This window comes from Grosmannia clavigera (assembly GCF_000143105.1).
Source record: "Grosmannia clavigera kw1407 unplaced genomic scaffold GCSC_156, whole genome shotgun sequence".
Lineage (NCBI taxonomy): Eukaryota > Fungi > Ascomycota > Sordariomycetes > Ophiostomatales > Ophiostomataceae > Leptographium > Leptographium clavigerum.
In genome coordinates this window covers 209,571-222,188 of record NW_014040784.1, presented here as the reverse complement: position 1 = coordinate 222,188, position 12,618 = coordinate 209,571, and the positions used below count along the sequence as shown (strand labels likewise).

Below are 12,618 nucleotides of genomic sequence, written 5' to 3'. Positions count from 1 at the left end.
GTAGGGGGGTGTGAAAGGGCAAGTTTGAGGGCTTACACGCATTGCTCACCGCGGCTTTCCCAAGCATGCACGTTGCGCAGGAAGTAGAGGGCGCAACAAGACACACAGACAGGCGAGAGGGCAGATCCAAGACAGACGAGAGGGCAACTTAGACAGACAATGACAACTGGGGCTTGCGATTGGGTGCAGACCTCTACATGGTCTGCATGCGCTTATATCCTGCTCTCTCCTGTGGCGTTTTTTCTTTCTTCTTTCTTTCTTTCTTTTTCTCTTTCTTTTTCCTTCTAACCCTACGCTTCCTGGTTTTTTACCTATTTGGTGCCCGACGCGAGAACCGCCGACCTACTCCCACCCAACTTTCGTGCCCATTCCAACCAACTGCCCCTGTCCTGGCTGACATCAAGCTTCTGCTGCTACTTAGCCCATCTTCCTTCGATGCATGATGCAGCACAGAAGCAGCCGTCGAATCGGGCCCTGATGGCAGCTGCTGCAAAATACAGCCCTCCCGTACGTCGTAAAACTACAGGGATACGACGGTCTGAGAGATCGGAGTGGACGGCTGGGAAAAACGAAAGAATGGACGAAAGATGCCAAAGCAAGGACCGGTCGATGAAGTAAAAGGAAAGCAGGACGGCAAGACAACCGTTGCTGTAATACGTCGGCCGAGTTCCGGCCACTTGTCGTCCCTTGCCTTCGGAACAGACGACAGGCGAGATGGCCCCATGGCCCTATAGCCCCTGCACATACATAGTAGCATTCAAAGTGCTCAATCTATGATCCTTTCCGTCCCCCCTGCTTTTTTGTTTTGGAGGGGGGGCCTGCCTCTGGCTTTCTTTCTTTTGTCTCCCCCTAAACGGGGAAGTCGACTGTAGCCGAGCTCTGCAGGCGCACAAGCAATGGCTTAGCGGTGTGCGATGCAGCCGAATGCAAGCGAAAGCGCCCAGAAGAAAAGCAAATATATACTGTACATAGTATGCAGGATGCAGGATGCAGGATGCAAGGAGTGGAGATCCAGTGTGAATGAATAACGGTTGGTCCGGCGTGGGTTCGTCCCCTCGTACGAAAGTTGGCGATTTGCAGTTCGCATCCTTCTTCATATGCATAGCAGGAAGAAAAAGCAACTATGGCAAAGAAAAAGAAGAAAGGGGGGGGATAAGAAACTCTCTGATATATGATTGGCAGTGATGTGAAAAAGTGACCAATCACGACCGGCGTGACTTCCTGAGGAAGGAGAAAAAGAGAAAGCTGTACTCCGTAGGCTGAGACATGCATGCGTAGCCGGACCCTACAGCCAACCAGAGGACAGCATAATATCGTTCCCTGCTGGTTCTTTCTCCCGTCAGTGCATGAAAACGAAGTCTCCCCCCATTTCCTGTGTCCATCGTGCCTGCCCAGGGACGGCGAAAGAGGCTCAGAAAGAAAAAATAAAGACAAACCGGAAAAGAGGCTCGAAAGGTGGACTAAAAGGACAAGAGACACTCTGCACACACCATCCGAAAGAGCGAGAGGGGATAGGAAAAGAGAGGTCAGCGGTCCAGTCAATCGATTCGATTTCGTCACATTCAGCTGACTGTTGCACAGCAGCAGCAGAGTTGCATCTCAACTTTGTTTTTTTCTTGACCGAACTGTCGGTCGTCCTTTGCATCCCCGAATCTCTCTCGCCAGCCGGCCTTTCTCTGGTGCAGCTGCGCGCGCGCGTGAGCGACTCGGCCCCCAACTGCTCATTCCTCTCGTACGACGATCTGCAGATCGATTGCGCCTCATTTGCCCGTGGCCTAGCCCTCGGCTTGGCGTTTGGAGGTCTCTGGCCGGCACATCGTGGCTCGCCCATCGTTCTGTGGCTTCCGAGGGAGGGGAGAGATAGGCTGATGGAGAGCAGCTGTCTGTACGATGTATGTACTGTGCAAGTACGGAGTACAGAGTGCGTCGTCTCTTCTGCCTGCTCGCCGAATTGCTCCTTGGCCGGGTTTCAGCCACGACAGGGAATGGGCTGCCTGAGCGTCTGTTCTTCCTGACCGGTCATGCAAGGGATACAGTCCGTCCGTGACACCCCTGTGCATGCTGCTCCGCACAACAATGACATCTCTGTGGCCATATCTACGACGTACCATTGTTTCGTACGGAGCTGGCTGCACGACGCACTCCGGCTGGTTCGTGGGAAAAAGAAAGCGGTCGCTGCTGTCAGACGGCGACAAGGATGGGCCTTACCAAAGGCCAGGCAGCCAGGGCCTCTGTATCTTGCTCCATACGCTGTACTCCGTATAGTGTCACCCACGAGCAGCTGCAGGGGTCCGCTGCTGCATCTGTCTGCACTGGCCGGACGGCTATCTTACATAGTACTTACGTCGTACAACGGTCCCCCTTTTCTGCACGGCGCAGTTCCCCGACACCGGCCGGCACTCTCGACTCGTCACCACGACGAGAGCTGCACATTGCACGCTGCTGCTCAGTGCAGAAATCCACAGCGATCTGCAGCTTAGTGTCGCCCCGACTTCAGCCTCCAGGCCGAGCATACATACAATGTACGTCGTATCTGAGTATGCGCATCTGGCTCCTCGCCTGCGGCTGGACACAGCTCTTCCGGCCCTCGCTCTCTCTTCTCACCGCGCTGCTGCTTTCGTCCTGGCGTCTCTCTGTTTTCATCTCCGCCCCATCTTCCGATTGCCTGTTTCGCTCAGCCCTTTCTCATTTGCGTAAGAGGCCTTTTCTCTCCAACTGGCCTTTTTCCTTTTTCTTTCTTTTTTCCCCCCTCGTCTCACCCAATATACAATATCCCTCTGTCCGCTTCCGCATTCCGCATTCCCCGTTTGCTCTTCCCACTTTCCAGTCTTCCGGTCGGTAAAACGTCTCGGAACCGCAACGACACCTGGGAGCAATAGTGCCTGCAGAAACACCAGCCACGCAAGGAGACACCCACATACGATAAGAACAGGTCCAGAGATGCATCGATCACCCGGCTAGCCTTCCCCTTTTCCTACAAGCTGCCGTCCGTCTCCCCACACCACCTCCCCACACACATCCTGTTGCAAGCCAGATGCTACGACGTATTGCTACATGGCACATCGCATCGACATACTACGGAGTACGCATCTAATGTATCTTGTGTGCACAGCACAGCTCCGTCTTCCATACGACATACTCCATTGTCCGTGCCGACGACGCGCCTCTGTCCCCACCAACTTGCCGTCTAATGCAGGGCTCGTGCCGCCTGCCGCAGTCTCGTCCTCGTCTGTGTGGAGGGGCGTGTGAAGTCCCATTGGCCTGTTTGTTTTTTAGCAGGACGGCGATGTGCTTGCTCGCAACCGTCCTTCTCCCTTCCTACTGCATGTCTCGTTTTTGGCCCTCCAAACGCTGGCCCCTCTTTACATGCTACGTAGTAGACACGAGCTCCCTGGTTCGCAGGCTTGCAGACGTTTTTCTGGGTCTCCTCGCTAGACAGTAATGCAAAGTACGGAGTACTCCGTACAGGCTGAGACAGACTGGGCAACCACCACGAGAGAGCGCAGAGACATCGACGCTCGTCCCTGTCGTCTTGTCTGCTCCCCCACCTGTCTTGTTTCTCCCCCCCTTTGTGGCATGCCAGACAGTCCTCTTTTTTCCACTTGAACCCGTCCCCTCTCTGTCCGTCCTTAGCCTCCGCAATTGCCCACGTTTTCTTGACAGGCCCCAGCTGCCAACGCAAACCAGCCTGATAGCGGTGGGACTGCATCGTCGTTGAATTGTCCGTCTTGCTCGTCATGCTGTACGGAGGGCTTTTCAGCCGGAAGCCAGACACGCCTGCACACTAGCACATGTAGGTCATGATCTGCTGTACGATTGCATCTTGCACAGTAGTGCTCCCCACCGCAATCACCGTTGTGTTTATCGTGTGTTGTGCTGTGTACTGTGTACTGCGCACTATTTTTCTCTCTTATAAGATTCATAATATGCCGTATGTCTGGGCTGAGAGAAGCAAGCAAAAAAAGAAAATAGAGTCTGTCCATCCCAGCACAACCCCGGCTGCTGATATTCTCGTTGTCAGCACCATGGGCGAAGCAGGGGTGTGTCTCTAGATACGTTCTCATCACGGCTGGTGGCCTCTTCCTCAGCTACATAGTATCTTACGCTCCTCGACTTGCTTTATATTACACGGCGTCCGTCCGTCACCAGTTGCCCCATCGCTCCTTCCTTGTCTGGCTATCCTTACACCTTGCACCTACCTCAGGTAGCCATTGCCTCAGGTAGCCAGCCATCCATCTTCGCTCCTTCCTTTTAAGGCACTGTCGTTCATTTGCACCTGGCCGTTCTGGCTCAAAACGCCGCCCCCATCTCTCCAAGAAGAAGTGTCTCCGCTGCAGAGAGTTTTACAAAATACAAGACTCGAGTTGGCATCATCACCAAAATAACAAACATGCTCAGTCCGGCAAACACGCTGGTGCAGCCCGCCGTGGGCGAATGCTGTACCGGTGGTGGTCTGCAGGCCCCGACCCCGGTCTTGCAGAATCTGCCCGCAACCATACCGAAAGAATATCTGCACACCTTCAGTCTTTGTGGCAGTTCTATGCCCACCACTGCCGCCGATATCAGCAGTCTGGCTGCTTTCTCACGACCGTTTGACGCCCGCCAGCTGCCTCTGTCCAACGGTCTTCATAATGGCGCCTGTGGGTCCCCGCCCTTTTTCTATCCAGCGGCCGTCGCCTTTTCGTCCGCTATCCCGGCTGCCTTTGGCTCCTCTGCGCCCGCTTACACGCCCCTAACGCCAATCAGCAGCGGCATGTCGGACGTGTGGTCACCGGCAGGCTCAGGAGACAGCCTCTGGGCAGCCCCTGATGCTTCGGGTCAGACTTTGCAAGCAGCGCAGAGCAGACTACAAGCCGCGGCCGTCCAGGGCCATCAGTGGGTGATGCAGACAACATCCCCGGCAGAGAAAATGACTATTCCGACACCAGATGGTGCCTCTGCATCTGACAATGCCGCGGGATCCTTACATCCCATGACAGTCTCTTCCACTGCAACTGCAGTTCCGGCCAGCTTCTCTCCCAGCATCCATGATTCTCCCGGTCTTGTCAAGTCGAGCACTAGCCCCTACTCGTCGCCGGCAGTATTGGAAACGCCCATCTTGAGTATCGCAACAGCAGAGCAGAATAGCCAGTTCGGCGGCGACCCGTTTGCGCAAGCCGACTACCGGCTCGGTGGTGGCCATATGATTGACCACCCGTGGGCACCGTCGCTCGCTGATTACCCAGGACTCTGGACGCAGTTCCAGTTCCATCAGCATCTTCAAAATCTACAGCAGCAACACCTGCTGATGGAAGAGGGCGCTTTATTTCGGGGCCCAGCTTTGTCAACCCATACCGTCCCGGGGAACCATGAAAACACCATCCAAGACATGTCTGCCCAGCACGGAACTGACCCTCGCCAGATGCTAGAACACAGCGTCGCCCGGGTCCTGTGTCAACGTCCTATAGCTGTCGCTGGCGGCGGTGCGGATACGGCTGAGCAACACCTCATGCACGCAATGGCTTCCTCAGCGCCCGCCTCTGTGAGTGTGGACTCCATCGATACTTCTGCGTTTCCTCCGTCGGCAATGTCACAATCGATTCTTCAAAACATTGCATTCAGCCATATGTCTCCCCACCCGGCTGTCTTCTCTGCAGTGAGCAGCGCGCCCATAATGGTGCCAGCATCCTTGTCCTTTGTTCAGCCTTCGGCTCCGTCCGTATTGCACGAAGCTATGAGCTGCGCTTACGGATTTCCCATTGCTCAGCAATCCCAGCGTCATCGTCGCGGCTACTCGACACCAACGCCGATTGGCGGTGCCTTTTTATCACAAGAAGTTCCCCTGTCCTTCTCAACAGCACAGCCACAAGCCATATTGGATGAAATCCATATGTCTCAAGCTACAAACACTGTGCCTTCTGTCTCGGCGTTTCTTCCGCCGGCAATCATCAGCCCCACGATTGATGAAGGTAACATGGACATCACGCAACCCTCTTTCCCTTATGAAAACAACCAGGATAGAGGTGGGATGACAGCTTTGTCTAGCGCAAGTGTATCTGCCCCTGCCAATACAGCCCCTTCAACCCCAAACAACGATGTCATTGGCACAGCACCCAACGATGGCTTCCGCCACCATAAGCCCCGAGTTCAGTCACTCCCAAATGTTCCAATGGTCGATATGCAGCCGAAACAAGCAGTAGCATCTCGCCAATTGAACAAGTATGGGACTATTCTAGAGCTAGACGAGAAAGCATCTGTCGCTACCATCCCGAGGGAGAATTCGCTGGAGCCGTTGCGAAAATATCCAATGCAACTCCGTCAACAGATGGAGAGCCAAGTCTTTTCATCCCACATGCCGGTGCTTCCATCCTTGAAACCAGTTCCTGCGGTGGTACCCACGGAGCCCCAGATGGTAAAGCTACAACATCAACCCGTCATCGAAACTGCTCAAGCTTCATCGTACCTCAAAAAGAACATTCCTTTGGCTGGACTGCCTGTTCGTAATGCTGCATCCACGGCGGTTCCTGCTGCAACTTCGCCTCAAACTCTGCCAAAAACCGACTCCGTCTTTAGTGAGGCTGACCAGAAGGAGACGAGGGTCCCTGATACTCCTGTCCAGCAAAGCAGCCCTCAGAGAACCAAGACCGATGACAGCAACCACAGTGTTGGCCAACCTACCAATAAAAGGTCGCTTGGGAGACCACGGAAGCGGCGTGGCTCCTATTCGACAGCACTAGCACCGGAAGAGCTTTTGATTCCAATTCCTGAGCCAGTCCCGGCTCCAGAGCCCATCTTCATTCCCTTCGATCCCCAGACTTTGACATCGCCACCTTCAAGGTCACCAAAGTCGCCCAGGTCGCCCAAGTCTCCGAAATCGGTCAAGTCTGCTGTGGAGAGCAGCAGATCAACAGCAACTATACCGGGAGCTACAGACACACTTGTAAAGACGGGACCAGCTGTTAACTCGCCTCCCAAGAAGACTGGCAAAGTCGGCCGCCCGCGAAAGCGCAGCAAAGTTGGGGAATCGGCCTTAATACCCGTGCCAGATGGCAGTCTCCAGGTGGTGTTTGACCATATCTTCATGACTTCGTCTGTTTCCTCTTTGCCACAACAGCCTCTTTCGATTTCTCCGCCCGCTGTCTTCCCAGAATTTTCTGTCGAATTCCCAGTCACCAACGGTGCTGCCACGGCTTTCATCCAAGACGACATGGAACTCTCAAACTCGATTGCTAATGGATCAGCATTCTCATCAACCCTGGAAAACCCAGCTCGACGCACGCTTCGCCAGCAGCGAGTACGGCACGGCCAGTCAGACAAACAAGGTCCCAAGCCAGTTTAGCCAGCCGTTGTCTGGCCCTGGCTTTCACTAATTTACGCATGCACTATTTTATTAGTCACCACCCTGCTTATGAATGTATTCGAATACAATCTTCCCCTTTCTTTACATCGCGCCCCCCCCCTCCCCCCCCTTTGTATATCTTGGATACCCTGTTGGATTCGAACAGTGATTTTTTTGATGCAAGAATTATACGCAGTCTATGCTGGATGCCTGTAATGTCAGAATATATCTTGTATGTGTATGTGTACGTTTTACATTTTTTGGAGCTTCTGCTCTTGCTTGTTTTAATTTGAAGACAGCATTACCGGTCTCCGGCTCTTTTGAGGGGTATATTATCTTGCTCTGTTGCCGCATAAAATACACTATAATAATGCTGGCATGTCTGTCCTACAGTGATGTGGTGAGCAGGCAACATGGCAAACATGTTATACACGATCATGTCCGAGCTGAACGATGCTATGCTCCACCATCTGTAAATCAAAGCCTCTCGCATTGCTGTCGTCCACCCGGTTTGCAGAGGCCTCCCACTCCTGTATCTTCTCGGCTTCTCTTGGAAATTGTCGAGCGGGAACGCCTGTCTGGAATAGATGATCAATGATCCGCTGTGGAATCCCATCTGTTCTTGGAAGGCGAAAGATGGCCCATGTTATCCACACCACAACTGCAGCCGTAGCTGGAAAAGCTGCGTATCCTTGTAGGTTTCCGTACTCAACACTTAACATGTAGGGACCGGCAGCCGCCTGGACCAGGTTAGTCGCATCGCTTGCCATCCGCGACAGGACGAGGGTTTTGGTCCGAAGATCTGAGGCGCTCACGGCACAAGCAACTGTATTGGGCGACAGGCTTAGCGTTGCCCCTGGAGAAGGTCAGTACAAATCCACACAGATCAGTGACGACGTTGTCGTTTATGGAAGCCCATACCGAAAATAAAAGACCAGGCGAACAAAAGCCCGGCTTGTACCCATGAGCCTGTCTGGTGGGTTATTATCACCTTTCGCTTCAGCCATTCCAGCACACCCACGGAGCCTACCACAGGCAAGATAAAAACTAGCCCGGAGATGTAGATAGTTCGAATAGACAGACGAGATCGCAGAAGAAAATACAGGACGTTTCCTGCAAACAGAACAAATGAGTTGACTTAGAAGTATTGTTAGCCCCATATTTCTTGTCCAAAATAGCACACTTGATCCAACTTACAAAAGGCCATCTTGAACGAGTCACTGCTGTCGAGTCCAGCAAGCCGCATAAAGTCAACTAGCTGGCTGGCAATGGCAAAGCCAGCAATGTTCTGGCCTAGGTTGGTCATAACGGAAATTTCCATCCGGCGGAGGTTGGTCTTTCGAAAGCAATCCTTGTATGTAGCACCAATGTGCAAATCATTCTCCTCCAGAGCAATAACTTCCTGAATCTCGACGAGGCGAATGATCGGAGTCGTCAGAGGCGGGTCGCGATCCAACGTCGTCAAAGACGAATCCTGTGCAGACCGATTTGCAAGCCTTTTCAGAGCGTCCAAAGCCTCTGAGAGGCGTCCACGACGTGCAAGCCACCAGGGCGAAGGAGGCGCAAAATAACAGCCCACGATGATAGGAACCGGGATGATCCACTGCGCAGCCATAGGAATCCGGAAGGCGGCAACGCCTTCACGGCCAATCATGGCCCAGAGTATTCCGGATGAGGAAAGCTGGCCTATGACCCAACAGCAACTCACGAATGCCGTCAAGAAGCCGGCGATTGTAGGAGGGCAGATTTCTGCAATATATGTGCTGGCCATAGTGGCGAAGCTACCGCATGGAATGCCCTGCAGGAGCGTCCCGGCAACAATCCACTGCATAGAGGGGGCCATATAATTCACAAAGCTCATGGAAAGGAAGAAAGCCATGGACAAAACCATGAGAAGGCGGGTGGGATAGATTGAAGACAGCTAGCCGACAAGAATACCGCCGAGCATGGCGCTGCCTACAGTGCACATCTGCACCGCTAGCATCCAGGAAGCGCTAAAGTCGTCCTGCTCGTCACTGTACATGGCCTCGAATTGAGGCTGGGCAAGCAGCGAGACACTGAGGCTTTGCGAGTATCCCACGAGAACGACGGAGAAAGCCATCATCGTCGACCAGCCAATCGCCTTGGATGAGAGCCGGACAGTGTCAAGACATTCGCACGGGCCTTTGAAGAAGGACCTCAGTTTTGATCCAGGGCTCTCATCCGGGAGGGACGTCTGGGCAGGACTTTGATGTTGTAGTCGCTCGATGTCAACTCCAGTCCCATTGGTGATGACAATCGAAGCCGCGATCACGGTTACTTTGAACTTGTGGACGAGTCGTCTAAAGAATCCGGTGACTGTGCTAGCCGCCTTACTTGATCTGGACACAATAGGTATCTCTTTGGCACTTCCATCAACGTGCTCTTTTCCTTCATCGTGCGGGCCAGAATTGTCATGGTTTCGTGACTCTGCCTAAGGCTGAAACCCGTCTGTACTGGAGGGCGGAGGATCGAGGAGGAGGTGTCCAACACCTCCGTTCGTATTGACACTATTCGTGACGAGTCTCATGGTAAACTTTGCGACTGTGTATCTCCGCCGTGTCCAGTAAGTAGAAGCGAAGACAATGAAATGGTAAAGGGATATAAAAAGCGCGAAGGCAGTGTGGCATCTAGGGAGATCTGAAAGAAGAAAAGCAATTGCTATAAAGAGGGCGCTTGCTTTTGCGTCATAGAAAAAATTTCGTCTTCCCAAAATGAAGTGAAGCTTATGGAAAGGAGCAGCAAAGATAATATTTTAGTGGACGTGCTACACAATGGAGGTTGCTTGGGAGAGGGAGCAGAAGTGTAGGTTGCTAAGCTGCTTATGCGTATCAGCTTGTTTACAGCCCATATTCACAAGCGACCGCATTCGGAAGGCATCACCTTAATGTGTTGCGACTTCCCGTTTTGACACCATGTATCTAATTTAGACAAGGAAGCTGCGGAAAGGGTAAAAACGTAAGATACTTCGTATTAGAGCGCGAGCGAGGATGGGAGCATGGGCAACGCCCCACTTTCAACGGAGGCTGATGACGATACGCAGACCTTTCTCAGTCTGAACAAATAGGGTTGTCCTCATCGACACTACTAATCTCAAGAGGAAGTCTTCTAGCCGTATCTCTTAGAATCATTCGAACTACACTCCCTTATTGTTCCTATGTGTGTCGACATCATCTTGCACGTGAACCGATGACTGACTTGTATCCACGGAAGACATATCCGACAGCGAATCTGACGATAGATCAGGACAAGCTACCGCACTAATTGAATCATGTGCCGTGTATTTTCCCATGGACACGGCCGAGTCTGAAAACCGCGGTTGTTCGCCTGTATTGGGTCGCAACAAGCAGCGGGGCATCAGCCCATGGACTGCGTTGGACCTTTGGAAAGTTTACAAAATTGAAAATTGTCCTGAAAGATCGATACTGCATTGAGACCGAACTCAAATGGGACGACAAGAATGATAAGAGGTCCAGGAGCCAATCGCTTATTTTATTTGATAGACCCAGCTCTATGAGCAGCCGAGACCGTGCAGCGATACTCGAGACAGCCCTATCCTGACCATGCGTTGACGGGAGTACAGAGAACCGAAGGTAAGAGCAGACAATGGATAATAAGTAATATAGAGGCGAAACATGGGGCCCTGGGACAAGGCCGCTGCCATAATTGACGGCGTTGCGGCAAGCAACAGAAGGACGCCTAGTCCTCTTCGTCACCATCGATAATGATCTCTTCCTTTGCAACCTCTTCACCGGCGGAAGATGGAACGGTCTTGTCAGCTGTTTTGCCGGATTTCTTGACAGTGACTTCTTCAACATCGCTATCAGCCTTTTCATCATAGACGTCATCGGGCACATCGTCTTCATCGCCCTCGGCGTCTTCCTCCTCTTCCTCGCCTTCGTCCTCGACCGTCGTCCCGTTCTTCACCACGCCATTGCCGTTCTTGGCGACAGGCTCATTACTAGTAGAGGTAACCTTCTGCTTCTTCTTGGGATGCACAGCTGCTGATTAAAAAATGTCAGTATGAATACAGAATAGTACAAGTTATGCGGAAGAAGAAGCGATCCTACCAGGAGTCTTTTTCTCCTCTTCAAGAGCTTCAGCCTCGTCTTCCTCTTCCTCCTCGTCATCCTCGTCACTGTCATCACCCTCCTCGAAGTCATCTCCGTCACTCAGATACCTTCATACGACAAATTAGCGTCACCGTGCACTCCATGAAGTGCGCAATATAAATAACAGTGAGTACGATATAGCAGTAAGACCACAGCATAAAGACAACAGCAAGATTAGACGATAGATGCATTTAAAAGCTTCGAGGCTCCGCTGTGAAGTTTCGAAACAAGGCAGAGCAAACAATCGGAAGAGGGGCACTGCGCAATTCACAGGAGCTTGACGAAAAGAGCCACTTCTGAAAGCTCAAGCAAGCAGAACGAGCAGGAAAATGTTTCTGTGATTGGTCACAAATTGGTTTTCGAGCGGGAAAATACTCACTCCTCCTCCTCTTCCTCGTCACCGCTGGGAAGAGCCACGAGCTCCTCATCCGCCTGCTTCCTTTTGCGAGTGGACATATTCGAATAGGGTGGGTCTCAAAACCGGTCAATGAGTGAGATTTAGACGAGGAATTGGGTCGATTTCGGATTGGAAACCTAGATGGGAAGGAAACCAGGAAACTACAGAAAGAATCACAAGAGAAGAGAGAGAGGAGGAAGAGGAGAGAGAAAGAAAGGACCCAGGGAATGACGGATGGCCTTCCCCCGAAACTATGGACTGTCGCGAAAAATGTTAGGGCATCGGATAAAGGGTGGCAGGGAAAGGGGGATGGCCAACGGGAGCCGACAGCGCCATATCGGCCAGCAGGGAAAGGGTGAGTACAAGGAGGCGGGAGGTGAGTGAGCAGGAGCGACCAGCGCAAGCTCCCGTCGCCTTGCTTTCGTCTGCGCACGACTTGTCGCCCAAGGGAAGGAGCGACAGAAGGGAGGTATCTTTCTTGGAGGGACGAAGAGAGCAGGAGCCTTCTATTGGCCCGTGCACAGGAGGGTGCCTTGCCAAAGGGACGCAGCAGAGCATTGGCATGGGCAGCCTGTGATTGGCCAGATTCAACAAAGCTTGCTGCACATAAGCGGCGGCCCCGGATTGCAAGCGTCCTTTACTCCTTTGTTCCGGGGGCTTCTGTACTCGTAGTGGCAGCTGCCAGCAGGTGCAGGTTAAGCGTCATGTGATGCAGGGGCTGATAAGCTGACCGAGATGACGTTCTCGAGACCAAATCTTGTTTTCGACGGCTA

The 12,618-nt window shown here is 52.7% G+C and overlaps 3 protein-coding genes across 3 annotated transcripts; 1 reads left to right on the top strand and 2 right to left on the bottom strand.

Annotated features, from left to right (window-relative positions):
* Window positions 1–4,390: 4,390 nt before the first annotated feature.
* CMQ_2380 (uncharacterized protein) lies at window positions 4,391–7,318 on the top strand (the record flags this gene model as incomplete). Its single annotated transcript, XM_014316338.1, has 1 exon — window positions 4,391–7,318. The coding sequence occupies one exon, from the start codon at window positions 4,391–4,393 to the stop codon at window positions 7,316–7,318; it is 2,928 nt and encodes a 975-aa protein (XP_014171813.1).
* Window positions 7,319–7,743: 425 nt separating this feature from the next.
* CMQ_2087 (major facilitator superfamily transporter maltose permease) lies at window positions 7,744–9,089 on the bottom strand (the record flags this gene model as incomplete). The annotated part of the gene is made up of 2 exons (XM_014316045.1): window positions 7,744–8,174; window positions 8,516–9,089. 2 exons carry the CDS (start codon window positions 9,087–9,089, stop codon window positions 7,744–7,746), a joined length of 1,005 nt encoding a protein of 334 aa, XP_014171520.1.
* A 1,946-nt stretch (window positions 9,090–11,035) lies between these two features.
* On the bottom strand, window positions 11,036–11,904 carry CMQ_2210 (uncharacterized protein; the record flags this gene model as incomplete). The annotated part of the gene is made up of 3 exons (XM_014316168.1): window positions 11,036–11,337; window positions 11,407–11,516; window positions 11,828–11,904. 3 exons carry the CDS (start codon window positions 11,902–11,904, stop codon window positions 11,036–11,038), a joined length of 489 nt encoding a protein of 162 aa, XP_014171643.1.
* Window positions 11,905–12,618: the final 714 nt, after the last annotated feature.